This window comes from Oncorhynchus keta, chromosome 17, assembly GCF_023373465.1.
Source record: "Oncorhynchus keta strain PuntledgeMale-10-30-2019 chromosome 17, Oket_V2, whole genome shotgun sequence".
Lineage (NCBI taxonomy): Eukaryota > Metazoa > Chordata > Actinopteri > Salmoniformes > Salmonidae > Oncorhynchus > Oncorhynchus keta.
This window is the reverse complement of record NC_068437.1, coordinates 24920955-24940635: the sequence shown is the minus strand read 5'-3', so window position 1 is coordinate 24940635 and position 19681 is coordinate 24920955. Positions and strand designations below refer to the sequence as shown.

Here is a 19681-nt window from a genome sequence, read left to right as displayed (position 1 = left end):
TTTTGTGCGCACAGATCAGCACAAACATTACATAGTCACAACATTTGTAGGAAATGCATTGTGAAAATATGAAATTCCCAGAAGTCTCCCGTTGAGGTGTAAACTGTTTTTTAGAAAGTCTTGTTGAATTAAATCTTGAATAACAAAAGCATAATTCATAGCATGGCATAAAGTCAGTTGTCTGCCCACCACTCTGGCAAACAGAATAATTGTTTTTGACGGATAAAAGCAATAGCAAGAGGACAATGGTTTGCTATCTATCATTTGCGAAATAACTACAAGGAGGCTTTCATTGTGCATGGGAAATGGTGCTGGGTTGGCTTTGTTTGCTCGTTAAAGGACGTGCCCGTGCCAACCAATGAGAGGAGAGAATGAGTGCGGTAGTATGACGTGTAGATGCAAATCCCCTCGATTTCAGCCTATTGCCTGACTCAACCAGCAAGTGTGTGTCTTCAGTCTTCATTCCTTGCCACGGAACGAACCTGTTTATTCTGCTGTCTGAATAAAACGGACGCGTGTTATTGTTTTGCTGGGGATTAAAGACACATTGCTTGAAAGCAAATCGTATATTTTTCTTCCTCAACCCAAGACCGCGTAATTATAAATTTACTTTAATCTAATTAATTCATAACTGTACGCTATTTAGTATTCATTTTAAGACAAAATGAAGACTAAATTTATCAACGGGGTGTCATCCTCCCCTTCTATGGCCTTGGGTTTGTTGGTCACTGAAAACGCACTTGAGGTCCAGCCAGACACTGAGGATGAATGCAAGGAAATCATCCGGCCGGATGAGCCCGACCAGGACACGAAGCGCAAGGCGTATTTATGGTGCAAAGATTTTCTCCACGGTGCGTGGAAAACGGTGACAGAAGAGGATTTTCAAATCAGCATAATAAGGTAGATATGTTCTTTGAGGACATTCACCATTATTTATCACTATTTATTTGTCATATAGCCTACTACACAGATAAACAGTTGCTGCGTTTGCAACTGCATATAGGCCACATTTTCTCGGCCTATAATTTAAATGAATGGTCATGATGGGGTTAATAAGCAGAGAATTTGATACTGGGTTACACCTAATGTTATTTCAAATTAAAATGGTAGCTTTGCCTATATGGGATTGGATTGTGTGTGTTTGTTTTCAAAGCATCACTTCTTATTTATGGGCTTTCTATCCTAGAATAAAACCGTAATTTAAGTCGCCACAGCCATTGGTCTAATGTGTACACGCTGGAGATAGGGAAATGTGAGGCTTTTATGAGCTTCATTTGTTTTTTTGTGACGTTGTGACAGGGGTGGCCTCAGCAACAAGCTCTTCCTCTGCGCCCTACCCGACATCCAAACCAGTGTAGGTGATGAACCCCGCAACGTCCTCTTGCGTCTGTATGGAGCTATTCTACAGGTGTGTATGACAACATACAATTCAATGTTGAGTGAGTCAGTCACATCTTACCTTTTTTCTCTTCAGTTTAATTAAAAACGTCCTGGTTCTGAATCTGAAAATGTAATCAATGTTCTTTAGGCTAAATGCGTAGCCTACCGAAAAGGTCCACACTTGGACCCTTGAAAGTACAACTTGATTTACTCAGATTTTCTGGTCATGCTTTAGAATATAATAGAATGTGATAATATAAAAGTTTAGGAAAATACATAGCTTACATGTATTCCCTGAGAGGTTCTGAACAGGCTGAAGGGGTCTTTGCTTTGCTGCTGGAATTTGGGGTTGGACAGAAGGGAAAGGAGATATATCTTCTTCCTCAAACATCTTTGAAAGGTCCTTTGGGGTAAATACCCACATGATGGCATGGTCTATGGTGGCTCAAGCTGTGTGTGTGTGTGTGTGTGTGTGTGTGTGTGTGTGTGTGTGTGTGTGTGTGTGTGTGTGTGTGTGTGTGTGTGTGTGTGTGTGTGTGTGTGTTTCTGTTGTTGTGGTGTGATGTACCACCATGGCTGTACATGCGTATGTTTTTTGCCGTAGGCCTTCCAAAAGGAGCGTGCCTTGAGCACACTTGTTTCCAGGTGATTCCACCATACCATACACGGTACAGTATGCGATCCCTGAAGTCTCAGTATTGTCCTCAGCAATGTTCACCCACATTGTTATGGAAGTCAGCTTGTGAAGTGATGCACTTGTGAAGATATGGGGGGAATGTTTTTTTTTACCTCTCCTATCCTTTTATTTTCATATTGGAAGTAAGTTGTTAAATACCATAGTGATACAAAGGAGAACTCCAGGTGTAAATCAATAGGAGCTCACCTGACAGCAATTAATATGTAAGTTGTTGCGCTGTATTTAAAAAAAAAAAAAACTTTATTTAACTAGGCAAGTCAGTTAAGAACAAATTCTTATTTTCAATGACGGCCTAGGAACAGTAACCGCCTGTTTTGGGGCAGAACAACAGATTTGTGTCTTGTCAGCTCGGGGATTTGACCTTGCAACCTTTTGGTTACTAGTCCAACGCTCTAACCACTAGGCTACTCTACCACCTCGTGATGATAATGATAATAACCAGTGATATATTTTAGTTTAGTGTGTGCATCATGAGCTACAGCCAAAGGACACAGGATGATATAATTCCTGATGATGTGTCAGTTGGTCCACACTACATTACTCATAGGTCACATGATGGTAGGCTAGTTAGGGCAACCCCAAGTTATCCTCCTGACTAAATTTAGATGACCAGAAAATCCAGGTCAAGATTCAGTCAAGCTGACAAAGAACTGGATGTTCATGTAGTTGGATGGGGATGACAAAAGCAACTGCTCTGCTCTAAAACAGTTCAGTGATAAATGATTGAAGTAACACTATGAAATAGAAAATAAAAGAGACATGCCACATTTCTAGTAAGAAGTAATACACGATTTTGAACTGGAGGGCCCATTAATTAAACATTTACAATAAGCCAGGAGATGTAAAGCACCCACGACTATTGTAAGAATCTAATAGAATGGAATATTAATATCTATTCATTATAGACTCAAGTAGTTTGAGTTTTTTAAATTGATAATACATGTGGTAAAGAGATCAATTGAACTTTACCAAAACAATGAAAATGCCATGGAAATGCATGGGGGAAAGAGCCCCGAATCTCCTCATCCAGCAAAATTAGCCTACATTTAGGCTATTGTTTATATGTCTATTTCACACTATGTTGAATAGTATAATGCTTGTATGGATTTCAACCCCAATACATGTTAATGTCAACTTCATTACAGTTAAAAATGACTGACTACCACCACCAAATTATGTATGCTAGCTATGATACCAGCTTATACAAAAGAGAGTTAGCATTTAGCAGTCACTTCTTCTAAACCTGTAAAGAGACCACTTCTAAATGTTATGCAGCAAAACGAGACGAATATCCAAATCAGACATTAGTAATCACATTTTGGGCCTGTTACAATGCATCAATCATGACAGATTTGACGAATATCCACTTTGTTAGATCAGATTTGTTGAATGCGCGGCAATCCGGCGTATGAGTGGTTACATGGTTACATGCACACAATAATGTGATTATTGTGGATAGTCAGATTAATATCATAGTTCGATTAAACCGTTTACATGCTTTGCAAAATAACGATTTCCCTAATAATCCTGTTTACATGGACACGTGAAATCAGGCAACCTGGTGGCACTCGGATAAATGCAGAACATTGGCAATCAAAATCAACCTTCTTCCACAGCGACAGTTATTTTTGGGAAGAATATTTGATTCTGAGTTGGGACATGTAAAGTTTATATGTGAAAATGATTTCTAAGACGCACGTATACATTCAGTTGTTCTGAACTACAGAGGGAGGCTCGCTAAGCTGGAGCTAGCACATGCACAGATAAAATACACTGCTGTCTTATCAAATACCTCATTTAATTAATAACTCAGAAATTCGTGGAGTAACCGAGTTTCCTCAGAGGAGAAAATATTAAAAGTGCTAGTTCATAGATAGGACAACAATGTCAATATCTGCATTTTAAACCAAAGCATACAGTCAGTGCCAGCTGCCTTGATCAGGAGATAATAGATGCCTTTCAGAGAGAGCGAGAGCTTGTTTCTGTTTCTACAACTTTACTTTCTCAACAAGGAGGTTGTTAAAGGCACTGAGAGTTTTCCTATTGCCTCTTTGGCCATCAGACTTGGGGACTATACTGTACTCTGTGAGAATGCTATGTAGCATGATGTGTCTTTTGAGAAAATACATGTACTCATGGTTAGTTTCTTGCTTTTTCTTTCATTGATAGATGTCCTGTAATAAGGGGGAGCCCAGACAGTCAAACAAAGAAAATCTCTTTCAAGTAAGTAACTAATGGCAAAGGTGATTTACCCAGACTATTAGTTAGATTTGCTATCTGATTGTGAAAATAACCCCACAGCATGTGTCATTGTTCTGGCCTCGATACTATGTTTTTGTATACATTTTCTGGAGTTTGTGATCAAATTAGTCTGTATAGTTTAGCATCAAAGGTTTTAGTAATTGCCAATGGACTTAGTGATCACTTTGAAAAATGTCAATCCCAGTCCTTTCTCCCAACTGGATGGTGTAAAATGGTGTAAAAAAATAGCACTGTTGAGTCATCTCTTTGGATTGAGGTGACCTCTGTTAGTCAGTTGATGATAGCAAGATAAAAAGAGGGTAAACATTAATATTCATGATGTCATTGCGTAAATCTGCAATTACTATCTTTTGCATGAGAGTCACATAGAGTTTGATCCCATAGAGGCTAATCCTAGCTTGGCTAGCCAGTCTGTCCCCTCGTAAACCTCACCGCTCCTTAGCCTTCATTTGCATGTTTATGGCCTTTTCCCTATATTGTCTTGAAATAAGTTCAAATTGACAACAAGATTGGCAATTAGGTTTTCAAAATACAGTTTGAGAACAACGTGGCATACTTCACTATAGACTCTCACCTTTATATGATGACTAATTCCAGTAATAGTGAACACACCACTCATAACCAATGTTCCCTCAACATATTTTCAGCACTGAGCAAATTTGAGATCTGCTGAGGGCAAATTTGAACGTTGTGAAAATTCTGTGCAACCTCCAGTGCGCGTTTACTGTGAACACTGAGGCTGTACCCACTTTAAGTCACAGTTTTAACAGTGGCCAAGCAGGCTACTGTGGCTATTTGATCATAATGTAGGCCCAAACCATTATTACAGAGAGTCAGACAAATGATGCTACCCTCTGCCTATTGGCTACTTAGCATATTCAAGCCTGTGTGAACATACAACACTGCCCCTTTAAGACAATAAAAGCTCTTTAACTGACTTGCTTTTCAAAGATGGCTAGACATGTAGCAATCACTCCCCTATAGCTGACTACAAATGATCTATAACTGGACTAATAACTCACTAACTACCAAAGGATATTAACAAAATGTGCACAAGTGGGTACATGCACCTCTCTTTAATCCCAAAACAAGCTTATCTACTCAGGACCGCTCATGCTGTAAATAGTCCAGTTCAAAGTAAATGTCATAGGACCATATATGGCAATGGTCTATTTGCATATAGACCTACTGCAGCTCTGATTGGTTATGCCGCACCGGTCTGTGTAGATAGTATGGGTAGTAACAGAATTCTACAAAATCTCTTGCATAGTTAGTTTTGCATACTAAGTCTTGCATACTAAGTCTTGCATAGTTCGTTTAGTTTCGGTATGTTACATTGAAAGTGGCGAATATTGCGTTGATTCGATCACAATTTCCACAATAAAGGGAAACGTTGATAGTGTTAACTAACGGGGAAAACTCTAGAAAGTCGAGTGAGGTTCAATCTTGTGCTTCTCTTGGTGGTTTGATATTTATTCTGCTTGAGCACAGTAATGAGGGAACATTGCTCATAACTGGAGCTTCAACTGGAAATTCCCCACAGCTGCTGTGCCTTGGTCATGTGACCGCAGCCATGGTACACAGGGGGTAGAAGGAGGGGAAGTGATATTCAGGGGATGGTACTGTGACATTGAACCTACTGTTAATGTGTTTTTAGCAGAATTTTCAAATTAGCATTGAAACTATTCATGCTTAATTTATATTACAGAAGGTGAGAGCGTTGTGAAACTAAGGAGTTCATTCACACATTTGTCAACAATTATTTTTTTTAAGGTGGTGGAATATGATCAATCTTATTTTCAGTCAATAGAGGTACTCATTACCCATGGCTATGGCTACTACTGATTGAGTTCATTATTGCTATCTGTCTTGTTATCCACATGCACAGATATCCAGGTCAGAGCTACAGGGAAACAAATCTAAGGCTAGAAAAGTGACATGATTTTCCAAATACATTATTTTGTCAACATTATGAAACATGGACCTCAGTAGTGTTTTTGAGGAAGTGTGATTTCCTTCCATTTCTCAGGATAGTAGTGTTAACATTAGGACAGGCCACAGTGGACTATGGCATCCTGCTAAAAGGAACACTTCATTGTTTCCCTTCCTGTTTCACAGAATAAATGTAATCAAGTTTTTCAATTTACAAATCATATATTGAGTTGCAACAAAGGAAGTGATAGCCATTCAAAAATTCACTTTTTCTTCTTTTCAATAATGAGGAAGGTTGGCGGAATGGAATGATGAACAATTTCACAACAATGTCAACAGACCAGTAGATTATTAACCTGGAAAGTAGGCTACTTAGCCAGTTTAATTTGACAACCTGTTAGGTTGCTGTCGACCAGTAGGTCATAGAAATAGGTTAAATAAAAGTAATTGGAAAACTGAGGCTGGCTGCTGACCCACTTTTAGAGGGACTTTCTGGACATAGAAATGCACTGAACACATAGACCTACATACAGGCTGCAAGGCCACGATGTGTGTCAGGATGATCATTATAACAGAGATAATACGTTGAGCAGATTTGCATTTGTCATTTATCCGCACTACAGAGCCCATCTGTAAATGTGCCAATGTATATGAATACTTGCAGAGTTTGGCTTAGTTTTTTTTTTTTACGTCTGCCAAACCAAGGGTCATTATGGTTTCATATACGTATATTGTCTATGGTTGATGGGTCTCACCCCTTTTAAGGCAAGACATCCACACAGTGGATATACTGTCCCTAAAGATGATCACAATATCTCTCTTTTGACTAGAGGGAAAGCTATCTTAGATGAGGACTATAGAATACCCCCATGCTGTCATTGATTATTGACTAATAATGTTTTTCCCATGTCTATAGTCATATGAGGTCGGTCCACAGTACATACAACAGGTCATAAGCAATGCACTACTATGATCTGTTTTCCTCCTATCTGGTTTCCGACAGGAAGCGCCAAGCCACTTTGAAGTGCACCACTTAGCACATTCCTTGGCCAACTGTCAGAGTCCACAGGTCACTGCCAGCTCATAGCAGGTTACACTAGACCTAGATAAGGGCACCATTTGGATTGCACCCAGTGCTATGGGTTATTATTAGAGTTGCTACTGTACAGTGTAACATTGGAAATAGTTATTAGTAATATTTTTTTATGTACTTTCATTAATAACTACACAGTAACAAGGACCCTGTATTTAGAAGTGCTAACATAGATGTATTTGTAAGTTAACATATTTTTTGTGGGCCTATCTTTTGAATGATAGCTATATCAGAGCTCTGGCCTCAGATAATTGCTCCTGCCACCATTTTTCCTCCCCAGTAGAAAAGCCCAGGTGTCTTCTTCGGTTAAGCAGCCACAATTACCGATTGATGCTGTTGGCAGGCTCTGCCTCTGTCAGTACAATTGGCCCCTTGTTTTATCATTCTCATCATGTGGAACGCAACTCAATTCTCCCGTCTGGTCCAAATCTGCTTTTAAACCTACCACCATGACGGATGAAAATACCTGCCAATTCACTGACAGAGTTGGGATTGTAATTTGTTTAATTGAGGTAGCCATTTTACATTTAACATGCCTCAAATATCTGGATCTGTGTATAGTTGATTTATCAATTGTGAATGCTAGATCCCTGGAATAAAAATACTCCCATCTCTTCCAGACTGCCGCAAGGTCATGTGCTCATCATCAGCTTCCTCTGTCTAAGATGTTCCTCATTTCATCCTATGGAATTGAATGAGTTTCTGTCCAACTGACCCCCACCAAATGGTGGTAGTTGCGGACAGTTTCAGCTAACAATGGACCACAGTTTGGCTGCAGTCATCCAGCTCATCCTATTAATTGTCCTCACGTCCGGTTGCCATGAAAGCATTAACCAATGACTAAGTCATTTAACCTCATAATTTCTAAGGACGGGGTTGATTGTGCAAGGCAGCAGTGATTGACAATCACAAGGTTTAATAGGAGAAGTCAACAACCACAACCTTCTCTCATTCAGCTATCTGTTTGTGTGCATGCTAATTCCTGTTCTCTGTGTCTGCAGGGTGCTGAGGCCATGGTGCTGGAGAGTGTGATGTTTGCCATTCTGGCTGAGCGGGAGCTTGGGCCCAAACTCTTTGGCATCTTCCCTCAGGGCAGACTGGAGCAGTTTGTCCCAGTAAGTTACTCTATGTGGAGTGATAATCATTGAAAAAATCATTAATGACTATGTGATTGCATGCTTGCTTGTGTGCATGCGTGCGTATAGGTGTCTGGATCTTTGCATGTGTCTGTGTGTGTTTTGTTCAATGATGTGTGTTTAATTGATAGAAAAGGGAATACATGAACCATGCTAAATATATTCCCTACTTAAAGTGGCAAAAATAGCTTGATGTTCTGTAATTTAACATTTTGTGCTAGCGAAAGTATTATTGGTCAATTTAATACACGCCCACGTTGCCCAGGCATTCTCCCATAGCGAGAGTTCTCTTGCTAAATTCAACCCACGCCTAGGCTAGACAGTTTGAATTTAAATCGGTATAGACCATCAGAATAGTCATGTTCTATCTGAATCACGGGTTTTGCTTGTATGATGTACAGATAACTGCCTAAATAAAATAAACACAAACCCGCGCACACACACACACACACACACACCCTGTAAATCCCCTATGCTCCTTTGAGAGTCACTGAGATTTCTTCTTCTAGCCATGGTAGCGTAAATAATGGGCAACTGGGAATTTTATACATGACCCTAAGCATGATGGGATGTTAATTGTTTAATTAACTCAGTGACCAACCGCTGTGTCTTTGTGAGACACAGAGTATGTGAACGGATGATCTCCGCATGTGTGGTTCCTACTGTGAAGCATGGAGGAAGAGGTGTGATGGTGTGAGGGTGCTTTGCTGGTGACACTATCTGTGATTTATTTAGAATTCATGGCACACTTTACCAGCATGGCTACCACCATATTCTGTAGCCATGTGCCATCTCATCTGGTTTGCGCTTAGTGGGACTATAATTGGATAATTTCAACAGGACAATGACCCAAAACACACCTTCAGGCTGTGTAAGAGCTATTTGACCAAGGAGACTGATGGAGTGCTGCATCAGATGACCTGGCCTCCACAATCCCCCGACCTCAACCCAATTGAGATGGTTTGGGATGAGTTGGACCGCAGAGTGAAGGAAAAGCAACCAACAAGTGCTCTGCATATGTGGGAACTCCTTCAAGACTCTTGGAAAAGCATTCCAGGTGAAGCTGGTTGAGATAATGCCAAGAGTGTGCAAAGCTGTCATCAAGGCAAAGGTTGGCTACTTGGGAAGAAGTTTTAATTCGTTTTGATTTGTTTAACACTTTTTTGGTTACTACATGATTCCATCTGTGTTATTTCATAGTGTTCATGTCTTCACTATTATTCTACAACTTAGAAAATAGTAAAAATAAAGAAAAACCCTTGAATGGGTAGGTGTGTCCAAACTTTTGACTGGTAATGTATAGCCTGTGATCTACCTTCTTCCTCTTCTCAGGTCAATGGTGCATGAAGATCCACACAGGGTTAATGAAATGGCCGGTATATTATTAATCATTTTTGAGAATAGCAGTAAAAATGAAACATTTGAGTTATTCACTAGTACTCAGAGACCAAGAATCCACAGAGGTCAAGCGTGTGGCCTTTAAACATCTTCCTCTTTGATAAGATCTTAAACTGTCAGGTTGACAGTGAGCAAATTAGAGGGCCTAAGGGCATTGGAACTGGTTATACCCTCCATTCTTTATGACAACACTGTCAGCAGTGTATTGGTAATGGTGTTTCTGCTTATTGTAGCACGTAAAGCTGTCAGCGTGAGGGGAATGAAGACAACCTGTATTCAGCTAAGACTTGTAGACCTTACTTCCTTGACCTCTTTGTGTTAATAGAGTCGTAAACTGGACACGGATGAGCTGAGCATGCCTAGCATATCTGCTGAAATAGCTGAGAAGATGGCCAAGTTCCATGGTATGAGGATGCCTTTCAACAAGGAGCCCAAATGGCTGTTTGGAACTATTGACAAGTGAGTTGGTATCTTATTAGAAACTGTAAACCCTCGTTGCCTAACTTGACCTCACACTCCAAACAAACATTAGCTGTCACAAATATCTCCTCTTACAAAATGGTTAGCTAGTTTGCTTTTGTTGGTTGATTCTCTAGTCACCTGGTTTGAGGATAACAGAGAGACAAATTATGTTTTCCTATGGCCTTTGTAGAGTAAAACTACACAGCAATAACAGTCTTGGTCAAAAAAAATTGCCCCCTCTGATGTGTTCTATGAATGTCTTCTTTGCTCTTTCTTCTCTGCTTACACTTAAGGCATTTAATTTGTTAAAGGGATTCACTTATCAGAGTGACCTTCGTCGTGGTCTGAGGATAGTTTCAGGTAAATCACAAGCGAAAGGTTGCTTGTCAGCAAAATAATGTGTGATTTGTACGAGTGCTGTGCATCGAAGTGCATCGCTGTGATAAAATAGTGATATCCGTCTTATCTATAAACTCTACAACGGCTTGTATCCCAGTGTTCCCATACATACAGTACCCTGACTGTCCTGATGTTTTCCCCCATCCACAGGTACCTGAACCAGGTGATGAGACTCACCTTCACCAGGGAGTCCCACTTGCTCAAGTTTGCCCGTCTGATGAGCTGTAACCTGCCCCAGGAGATGGAGAATCTCAAGTAAGGCCCACATCGCATCCACCCTGGTCCCTGCATAACGTACACAACAGTATTTACACTAAGCACACATGAACGGACATGATTACATGTATATGCAGTAATTCAGTTGTGTACTAGTCATATGGTGTTTTCCACTAAATTGGTGTGGAATCCAGTCAACAACAATAAACCAATAATTATATTAAAATATGGTTGAAATATGTTCTGGCATTTTGCATCCTGTTTTTGGGGGTAAACAGTGAATTAGGGGACTTATATCTCCTGCTTTTTACCTGCTTAAATATGGCTTGTTTGTCTCTGTAGGTCTTTGCTGGACTCCAGTCATTCCCCTGTGGTTTTCTGCCACAATGACTGTCAAGAAGGTAAGGGGTCTGAAGGATTCTGCATGCTTCGGTTTGGCTGGCACCTTGCCGAACCCGGCTAGGCGAACCGAACGAGTGTGCTTGCATACTCCCTTAAAAGACTGTCGCTTAAAAAACAAGGAAAAAGCGACAATAGTACTGTTTGTCCATATTGAGACTCTGTAGCCAGTATACACTTCCTGAAAATAGTCAGAAGGAATCTAAGATAACTCAAGAAATCTGTCATACATTTGTACATTTTTACAGAGGAGATCTTAGTCACAGAATTTTACATTTAAATAAGATGTTTGGTGAAGTATTTCTCAGGTGAAAAAAATGTATATGAAAACAAGTTGTCTATCGTTGAATGGCAACAAACACCTTATTGAAGAATCCCTACTGTTGACCAATGACTGACGAAGGGGTGTAGATTTTCGGCTTGCCTCGAGATAAAATGTTGTGTGGACAAACAGCCTTAAAAAACCTGGCCAAAGACCAAAACCAACAAAATTTTGTCATAATATATGCACTAACTGTTCTGATCTGTTTAGGATGGGAAGTGTGTACACAGGAGTGTGTACACTGGCATAGCACACACACCCAAAGGGGGGCCAACCCTATGACAGGAAATTAGCTTTAAAGCTACTGAATTTTCTCTCAGCCTCATGGCAAAATGTGTAGAATAGCATGAAATTAGCTATAAAACTGCCCCATGTTTTTGAGGGGGTTTGCCCTTGCTCCAACCTTACGGAGACCCCGTGAAACTGTGCTAGGCCACTGTTAGGCATAGTATTGCAGTTTGTATAAAGCTAGTGAAGAAAATCTTTGAAATCCCTTGCTAATGTGTTTTACTATGTGTGTGTGGTGTAATAATTATTCACTCATCATTTAGGAAATATCCTTCTCCTCAGTGGTTGTGAAGGCACTGACAGACAGAAGCTCATGCTGATTGACTTTGAATACAGCAGCTACAACTACAGGTGTGTTCATGCTCAGGGCACTCGTCAGTGTATACTGTAATCATCTCCTTTTCAACCGATTCAACTACTTTGGTCACAAATTGTAGTGAATGTACAACATTTTGGGTGTCTAAGAGCCAGGAAACATTGACCACACTGTACGATGTGGGAGGGCTGTGTCTATCCAAGTTGACACTGTCTCGGCAGATGGTAAATCATGGCCGATCCATTCTGACATTCTTTCACCCTTCTGAGTGTGTGTGAATCTCTGGAATCATGCAGACTGGGCTGGTGGAGCAGAGCCAGACAACCTGTTCAATCTAATCATCCAGCTAGCTTTATGCACAGAATCTAACAGTGGATTCCCAAAGCTCCCCTGACTGTTCTCCAACCATATTCCTTCACATTTATCATTCACAGCTTCTGCCTCATGAAATATTCATAGGAACACAGCTATTGATGGAAGGAATTTACCCTGGTATTTTGTATTTGTCATGGTTTAAAGACAAGAATGTAGCCACAGATTAATTTAAAATCTCAAATCTTTCAGCAGCAAGCTGTCTTCATCTGGGTTACTGAGTTTTATTTCAGAATCTAACTAAGCCATCCAGAACTTCCACACAATCTCTTACTGTAGGTTTTCCTGTACCACAGCCTTTTTTTGTAAAACATGGAATGCTTGAGTGCCCTATTTCTCAGAAAGGACCTTCACTGTTATTGGCCTAGTTAGTTCCGTCAAAACAGCCCACCCCCACTGTCCTGACCCTCAGGCTCCCTCGTAGTCATTGTACGTCACCACATGTGCTCGTCACTCTCAAGACGGATCAGGTTTCACCTTCTCCAAGCTTTGATATTTCCAGCCTGACTTTTACAGAAGTCCGTTGTATTGGTGTAGCCTTGACGGACCAGATGGGATTCATTCCCTCCCAAACCAAAATGAGAAACCAATGTTCTCTATGGTAGGGTAGAACAGGGCACCATTAGGAAGCTTGTAACAGTTTTGACTTGAGGTTATTATTTATAGGGGTGCCAGGTAGGTTGTGTCTACCAGAGAAAACATTGGTTTCTCCTTTTGGTTTGGAAGGGAATGAGTCCCATCTGGTCCGTCAAGTCTACACCAATACAAACAGACTTATGTAAAAGTCAGGATGGAAATAAAGTTTTCATAAACCCTTAAAACATTGGAAAGAACTTCAAAAACAACTGTATTTTGCGTGGGTTGTATTACCAACATAAATGATTACACACATAATAATATTTCACCTTTATTTAACCAGGTAGGCAAGTTGAGAACAAGTTCTAATACAATTGCGACATGGCCAAGATAAAGCAAAGCAGTTCGACACATACAACGACAGAGTTACACATGGAGTAAAACAAACACAGTCAATAATACAGTATAAACAAGTCTATATACGATGTGAGCAAATGAGGTGAGATAATGAAAGGCCATGTTGGCAAAGTAAATACAATATAGCAAGTAAAACACTGGAATGGTAGATTTGCAGTGGAAGAATGTGCAAAGTAGAGATAAAAATAATGGGGTGCAAAGGAGCAAAATAAATCAAATAAATACAGTAGGGAAAGAGGTAGTTGTTTGGGCTACATTATAGGAGGGCTATGCACAGGTGCAGTAATCTGCTCTGACAGCTGGTGCTTAAAGCTAGTGAGGGAGATAAGTGTTTCCAGTTTCAGAGATTTTTTAAAATAACACAATGAGTTCTGGTTCCTCCAGAAATGTCCTGTACCTCGGGCCTAAAAAGAGTCCAGCCCGGTAAAGGAGTTCAGTGACCTTTGTCACGTAATGTTTGTCAGTTCATTCAAGTGTAGCGTAAACCCAGTATTAACCATACAATCAATATATATATATATTTTTTTTTTTCTCTCCTTTATTTAACCAGGCAAGTCAGTTAAGAACATATTCTTATTTTCAATGACGGCCTGGTTAACTGCCTGTTCAGGGGCAGAACAACAGATTTGTACCTTGTCAGCTCGGGGGTTTGAACTCGCAACCTTCCGGTTACTAGTCCAACGCTCTAGGCTACGCTGCCGCCCCAAATATAACAATTATTTATTATTTTACCACAGATATTTAAAGCGTATCAACTCTTACTAAGTCCTCAACTACAACGAACTACATAAATCATCACAGTATACATCACATCAAAACAAATGAAATACCATGTACAAAAAGGTTGAGCGGTGTAGTCCACGGAGGCAAAGAGTGGATCCGATCCTGGGTAAAACTCTATTAGGCTACAAAACACACGGAATAGAGACGCTTCGGAACTTAGGGTTGACCACATCCTCATTTACGTCGTCTCCATCACAACCCCACTTTTGCGCAGTTGATGCTGGCTATTTAATTGGGAATTAAAGGGAAATCGCCCTATTGGAAGGAGAAGCACTGAGACGGTTCAGAAAAATTCATACCAAAAAAAATGGTTGTCACATGGACTTCTGTACACAATGAGAACAGTCCTAGGAGGCCCATGTCAAACTCACATCTTGTTTGTTTTCCCACTGTTTTCTTCCCAGTTGGTTTGCTTAGCAGCAGGTGTGGCTCGCTTGAAAGGGTTTGAACTGTACAGGTTTTCAGCACTAACCCATAATGCCGCAGCCAGGGGTAGAGAAATGTTAGGAAAGAGTTTATCCTCCAAGTTGTTCCTCTTGTCTGGTTTCCACAGCAGCAGCTGTGATTTCCTTCACAAAGAACTACCCATTTTCGTTCCCTTTGTGAGAAATCATCTCATATTTCTCTTCCTTTTGCTATGGTAACATTTTACTGCAGCCCTAGTTTTCATTTGGGCATACAAGGAAAAGAGCCCAAACAATCATAATCCTCAATCCATGTGGCAATGCAATGTACATTGCAAGAATGTTCAGTTCTGCAACATTGAAAATACGCTTATCAAATATCAGGTGTAACTGACAGGACTGCTGACCTGGCAAATGTGATATCATTGTTAAATGTTTTTTCTCTCCATATTTTGTGTTTTCAGGGGATTTGACATAGGAAACCACTTCTGTGAATGGATGTATGACTATACAAATGACAAGTTCCCATTTTTCCATGTCAACTCAAATAATTATCCCACTAAAGCCCAACAGGTGAGTAAGGATGACAGTATGAAGACTTTTTGTCCTCTGAATCTGAATGAGTGGCTCTCTAGGCAAAAGACAGCCAATAACATTGTGATGTTCCTCTTTTCAGCTACATTTCATTGGAAGCTACCTGTCAGAGACTGAGCAGGGATTTGTGAATCAGAGCGCTGAAGACCAGATGAAACTCAAAGAGGAGCTGTTTGTGGAAGCCAACAGGTGAGCACCACGTTGAAGTGGCCAAGGCTTTTTGCTGGAATGTGAATGAGGGGTGAAATTGCTCACGTGTCTCTGACACACCATATGAGTCATCATGACACATGAGGACAAGTTGACTTACTGTTTTTTTTTACAACTCTGAGGACACCTGTGGTTTAGTACTTAGAATGGCCTCCTGTTGAGAGAGCAGCAGTAAATCATAATAATAATAATAAACACCTCAGACTGGGCCTCTTGGTTACTGTAAAATGCTCCCTGGGAAATAAAACTCTGCAATCAGTCCAGTAGTGATGAAATAGCACATTTCCATGTGGCAGTTGCTATGGACCAAAGGTTTTCTCAGTTCACCCATATGTGTGTTTAATGGACCATACTGCCATTGTGCTTGTCCACAGTTTTATTGAAACATTTGTCTGTTGGTAATTACACAGGTTTGCTCTGGCTTCGCACTTCTTCTGGGGTCTGTGGTCGATGATCCAGGCGAGAATCTCCACCATTGAGTTTGGGTACATGGTGAGTGTTCATTATCTGGTTGCCATGCCTTTGTTTTACACATTTATATGTGTGATATAAAAAACCACAGCCATTCTCCCTCAAACAAAATAAATGAGAAGTGCATGTTGCATAAGACAGCACATGGAAGCATACAATGTATACCCAGACAATCAGAAAGCACTGTCAGTGTGTTCCTTGCTATGTTTGGTGTCATAGACTACTCTGAACTATACACAAATATTTTCCATGGTCAACCTGGTAAAGATTATCTCTGTTATATTTCCTTTCTTTGCTGAAATATATATAACTGACACACATACTGTGCGAGGCAGATTTTCAGTTGGATTCCTTTTCTCTCTCTCTTTATCCATTGTCTGAAATCCATTCTGTGCAAATGTTCCAATATTTTTCTTTCCTTTGTCTGTCCACAGGAGTATGCCATGGCCAGGTTTGATGCATACTTTGAGCAGAAACGGAGCTTGGGGGTCTAAGCGAGGGACCACATACTGTAACAAGGAGGTGGAGGATGAATGGATTAACAGCTCTTAATTGAAAATAATGCAGACAGGCAATCAGGGTGTAGGACCATGCTTTAATGGCAAACCTGTGCTTTGGGAATGAAACGCTCGCTATAGTTGGTATCGCATGGACCAAAGTGAAACCATGAATATCTGGTTTGGTGCCCCATGCATCGCTGCTCAGTGTTTGCACAATACTACGCTCCTTTATAAACACACGCTCACAGGGTCAAGATTGTTCTTGGCCTGTCTTTTCTTCAAAGAACATCAGGAAGATTAAGTCAGGGATACAAATCTTCATTCTGAACGGAGGTGTAAGTTACATCTGCAGGAAGTCTATTCCTGTTTGGAAATGTTCTGGCGTAGCTCAAAAGAACAGAAGTCTCAATGAGCCTTAAAAATCCTTGCTTATTGAAAACCCAGTAATCTCTTATCTGTGACCCAACGGCAATAGTACATTTTCTGTGACATAAGAGCAAGGTTCAGAACATACGTCAAATAACGAAACTCTCAGTTTCAATTGATTGTTAGTTTTTTTTGCATCCATGCTATACATGTCAGTTTTCCTTCATTCTTTATCAAAAATAATTCCTCTAAGATGACTTGCATATGGAAATATTTGGAGCCACCAATTAGATGGGTGCGTCTCTGGCTAACAGCATTCCCCACCTGCAGTACTGTAAATATAATCTGATAAATGTGACCTGAAAACACAGTGTACTCTTCGAAAAAAGGGTTCTTCAAAGAGTTATCCTATGCGGACAGCTGAAAACCCCTTTTAAGGTTCGAGATAGCACCTTTTGTTCTAAGAGTGTAGTAATGGTGACCTCACTACCCTACTCTGTACTTACAATAGCTGGGGATTGTGTAGAGTAAGACTATCAGCTCTGAATAGGTCATTGAAATGGTATTGGTATTCAAACAGATATATTCATTATGAAAATGCAGGTCCTTCTAAACCTGCATTGCTTGCCGTTTGGGGTTTTAGGCTGGGTTTCTGAACAGCACCTGGTGACATTAGCTGATGTAAGAAGGGCTTTATAAATACATTTCATTGATTGATTGAATATATCACATTGATTGATTGAAATGGCAAACAGGAACGCTCTCAGCTTTAACTCAAACAGACCAACAATAGAGATGCTTACTGTGCTATTCAGCTGGAGTAAACAGTTGCAGATGAAGTTGTGAGAAGAACTGTAAATAAGTTGTAAAAAGATCCTCATGTAGAGGTCTTTAATATGTATAATGATATATTTAGAATGTGTTTGGGGACTGGAAATATTTACTTTACTTTTTTTTGGTGAAAAAGTCATAACCAAACTGTGACAATTAGTGCTGTTTTAATATGAATTTATATTCTGTATTTCATCATTCTATTTGTTTTATGTAAACATGTTTATTTAATCTGGTTAATATAATATTGAAACAAATATGAGCCTTCACTTTGAAATTACATTGTTGCGTAGGCTACAATGTCAGTGGCACTTCAATCTCATTCACCAGACACTTCTTCCCAATGCTCATACGCTATTAGCCTGGGAGCGAGATGAGTGGCACTTTCCTGACCAGTTGCATTTTTAAGGATAACGTTTTAATTGTTTTCCTTAAATGGAATAAGTATTTTTCTTAATAAGAAAGTTGTTTCTTTCCTTGTTGAAACACATCTCACTCCTGTTTTCTCAACACCTGCTATATCATTAGTGTGATCAACCACATTCCATTTTCAGGTATATGTTGTGTATATTTGTATGTACATTACACCTCTCTTTCATGATATATTATTAGTTTGAGATAATAACATAAGAATTGATCCAAATGTATTCAAATGGAATTGTAATTGACAGTGTCACATAGTTTTCTGAGTATATCCTTGCTGTATTTCATGTTTTGCCATTCAATACAGAGATCAAATAACATGTGATTGATTATCCAAACATGAGGGAAGAAGGAGCTCCTCTACATTACACTGAATATTGTTGATTATGAATATTGTAATCTTATGGATAATTGAACTGAATGTCCAATTTGTATATGCTGTGAAAGGTTCCCAACTACTCTATTTTGTGAGTGCAAACGTTTAGCCTGGCTTACCTATAAAGATAGCTATGCAGATATACACTAAAATAAGAAAATATGTACCTTAGAAATTCTTCCCTTGTAAATAGCAAGGGTCAAGTCATTTGAAAATGTACCACTATGGCAAGTTCATTATATACATTTACTGTACCTTCTACTGCTTTGCACAAGTACTACAATAAAGATAAAGAAATAAAACGTGTATTCTTGCAAATCAGTCTGTATAACTGAGGGGGAAATATGATTCACTGTGACATTGTACCATAGATTTGCGCCAATCACATTGTTTAATCTCTGTCAAAAAAGACAAAGAAGGAGAGAACATAAGAAATACTGTAGTTCCTATCATAACTGTTGTTCTGCGTTGTGTGTGGCCAGCACCATCATGGTCAATGATGTATGATAATAAGTAGACAAAGTGCTGGATCAATGATAAGTGTATGAACAATTAGAGTTCCATTGGATGACTGGATAAGATGACTCAGAATGGGCTGACAGTCACATGTTATGTAATTCCTCGAAACCTTGCCTTCCTTCTACAAAAGCAGTTGTACATTCACTTCCAATGACACATCTTTCATCTTGTTGCGTTCATCAGTTTATGGCATATGCCACGTTGTCCTCGGCGATTATGTAACTACTGTGTTTTTTTGTGGTCATGTCACCATCTCCTCTCCCCTTCTTTGGCTTTTTTGCACATTGATCTCTCTGAGGTGACAAATGGGGTTAAAGGTATTATATTCTCCAGGACACAGAGGTTTGACTAATGACACTGATAAAGACCTTGATTTACGTTCAACCAGTTCAAACTAACGTTACAAAGGAAACATTTCACAGAGCTGCCAGAATATCGGTGGGAGAATGGCTCTAATCTTCAGCTGGGAGCAGAATAAAAAAAACATTTGCTCCAGGTGGTCCTTGTTGTTTTAAAATACAACCCCTGCCTGTTGACCT

General features: G+C 39.8%; 1 protein-coding gene across 1 annotated transcript; it reads left to right on the top strand.

Annotated features, from left to right (window-relative positions):
* Positions 1-224: 224 nt before the first annotated feature.
* LOC118396686 (choline kinase alpha) lies at positions 225-18929 on the top strand. The gene is made up of 12 exons (XM_035791031.2): positions 225-900; positions 1300-1408; positions 4247-4300; positions 8366-8479; positions 10224-10357; positions 10910-11014; positions 11318-11376; positions 12248-12335; positions 15317-15425; positions 15529-15635; positions 16067-16148; positions 16562-18929. The coding sequence occupies exons 1-12, from the start codon at positions 665-667 to the stop codon at positions 16619-16621; spliced, it is 1257 nt and encodes a 418-aa protein (XP_035646924.1). The 5' UTR covers positions 225-664; the 3' UTR covers positions 16622-18929.
* The last annotated feature ends 752 nt before the right edge of the window (positions 18930-19681 follow it).

What these genes read in the sequence shown, in the direction of transcription:
- LOC118396686 (XM_035791031.2), top strand. Translation starts at nt 665, where the DNA reads ATGAAGACTAAATTTATCAACGGGGTGTCATCCTCCCCTTCTATGGCC. An exon ending in GACTGGAGCAGTTTGTCCCA is followed by an intron (nt 8,480 to 10,223) that starts GTAAGTTACTCT and finishes TTGTGTTAATAG; the next exon opens with AGTCGTAAACTGGACACGGA. An exon ending in CCATTGAGTTTGGGTACATG is followed by an intron (nt 16,149 to 16,561) that starts GTGAGTGTTCAT and finishes GTCTGTCCACAG; the next exon opens with GAGTATGCCATGGCCAGGTT.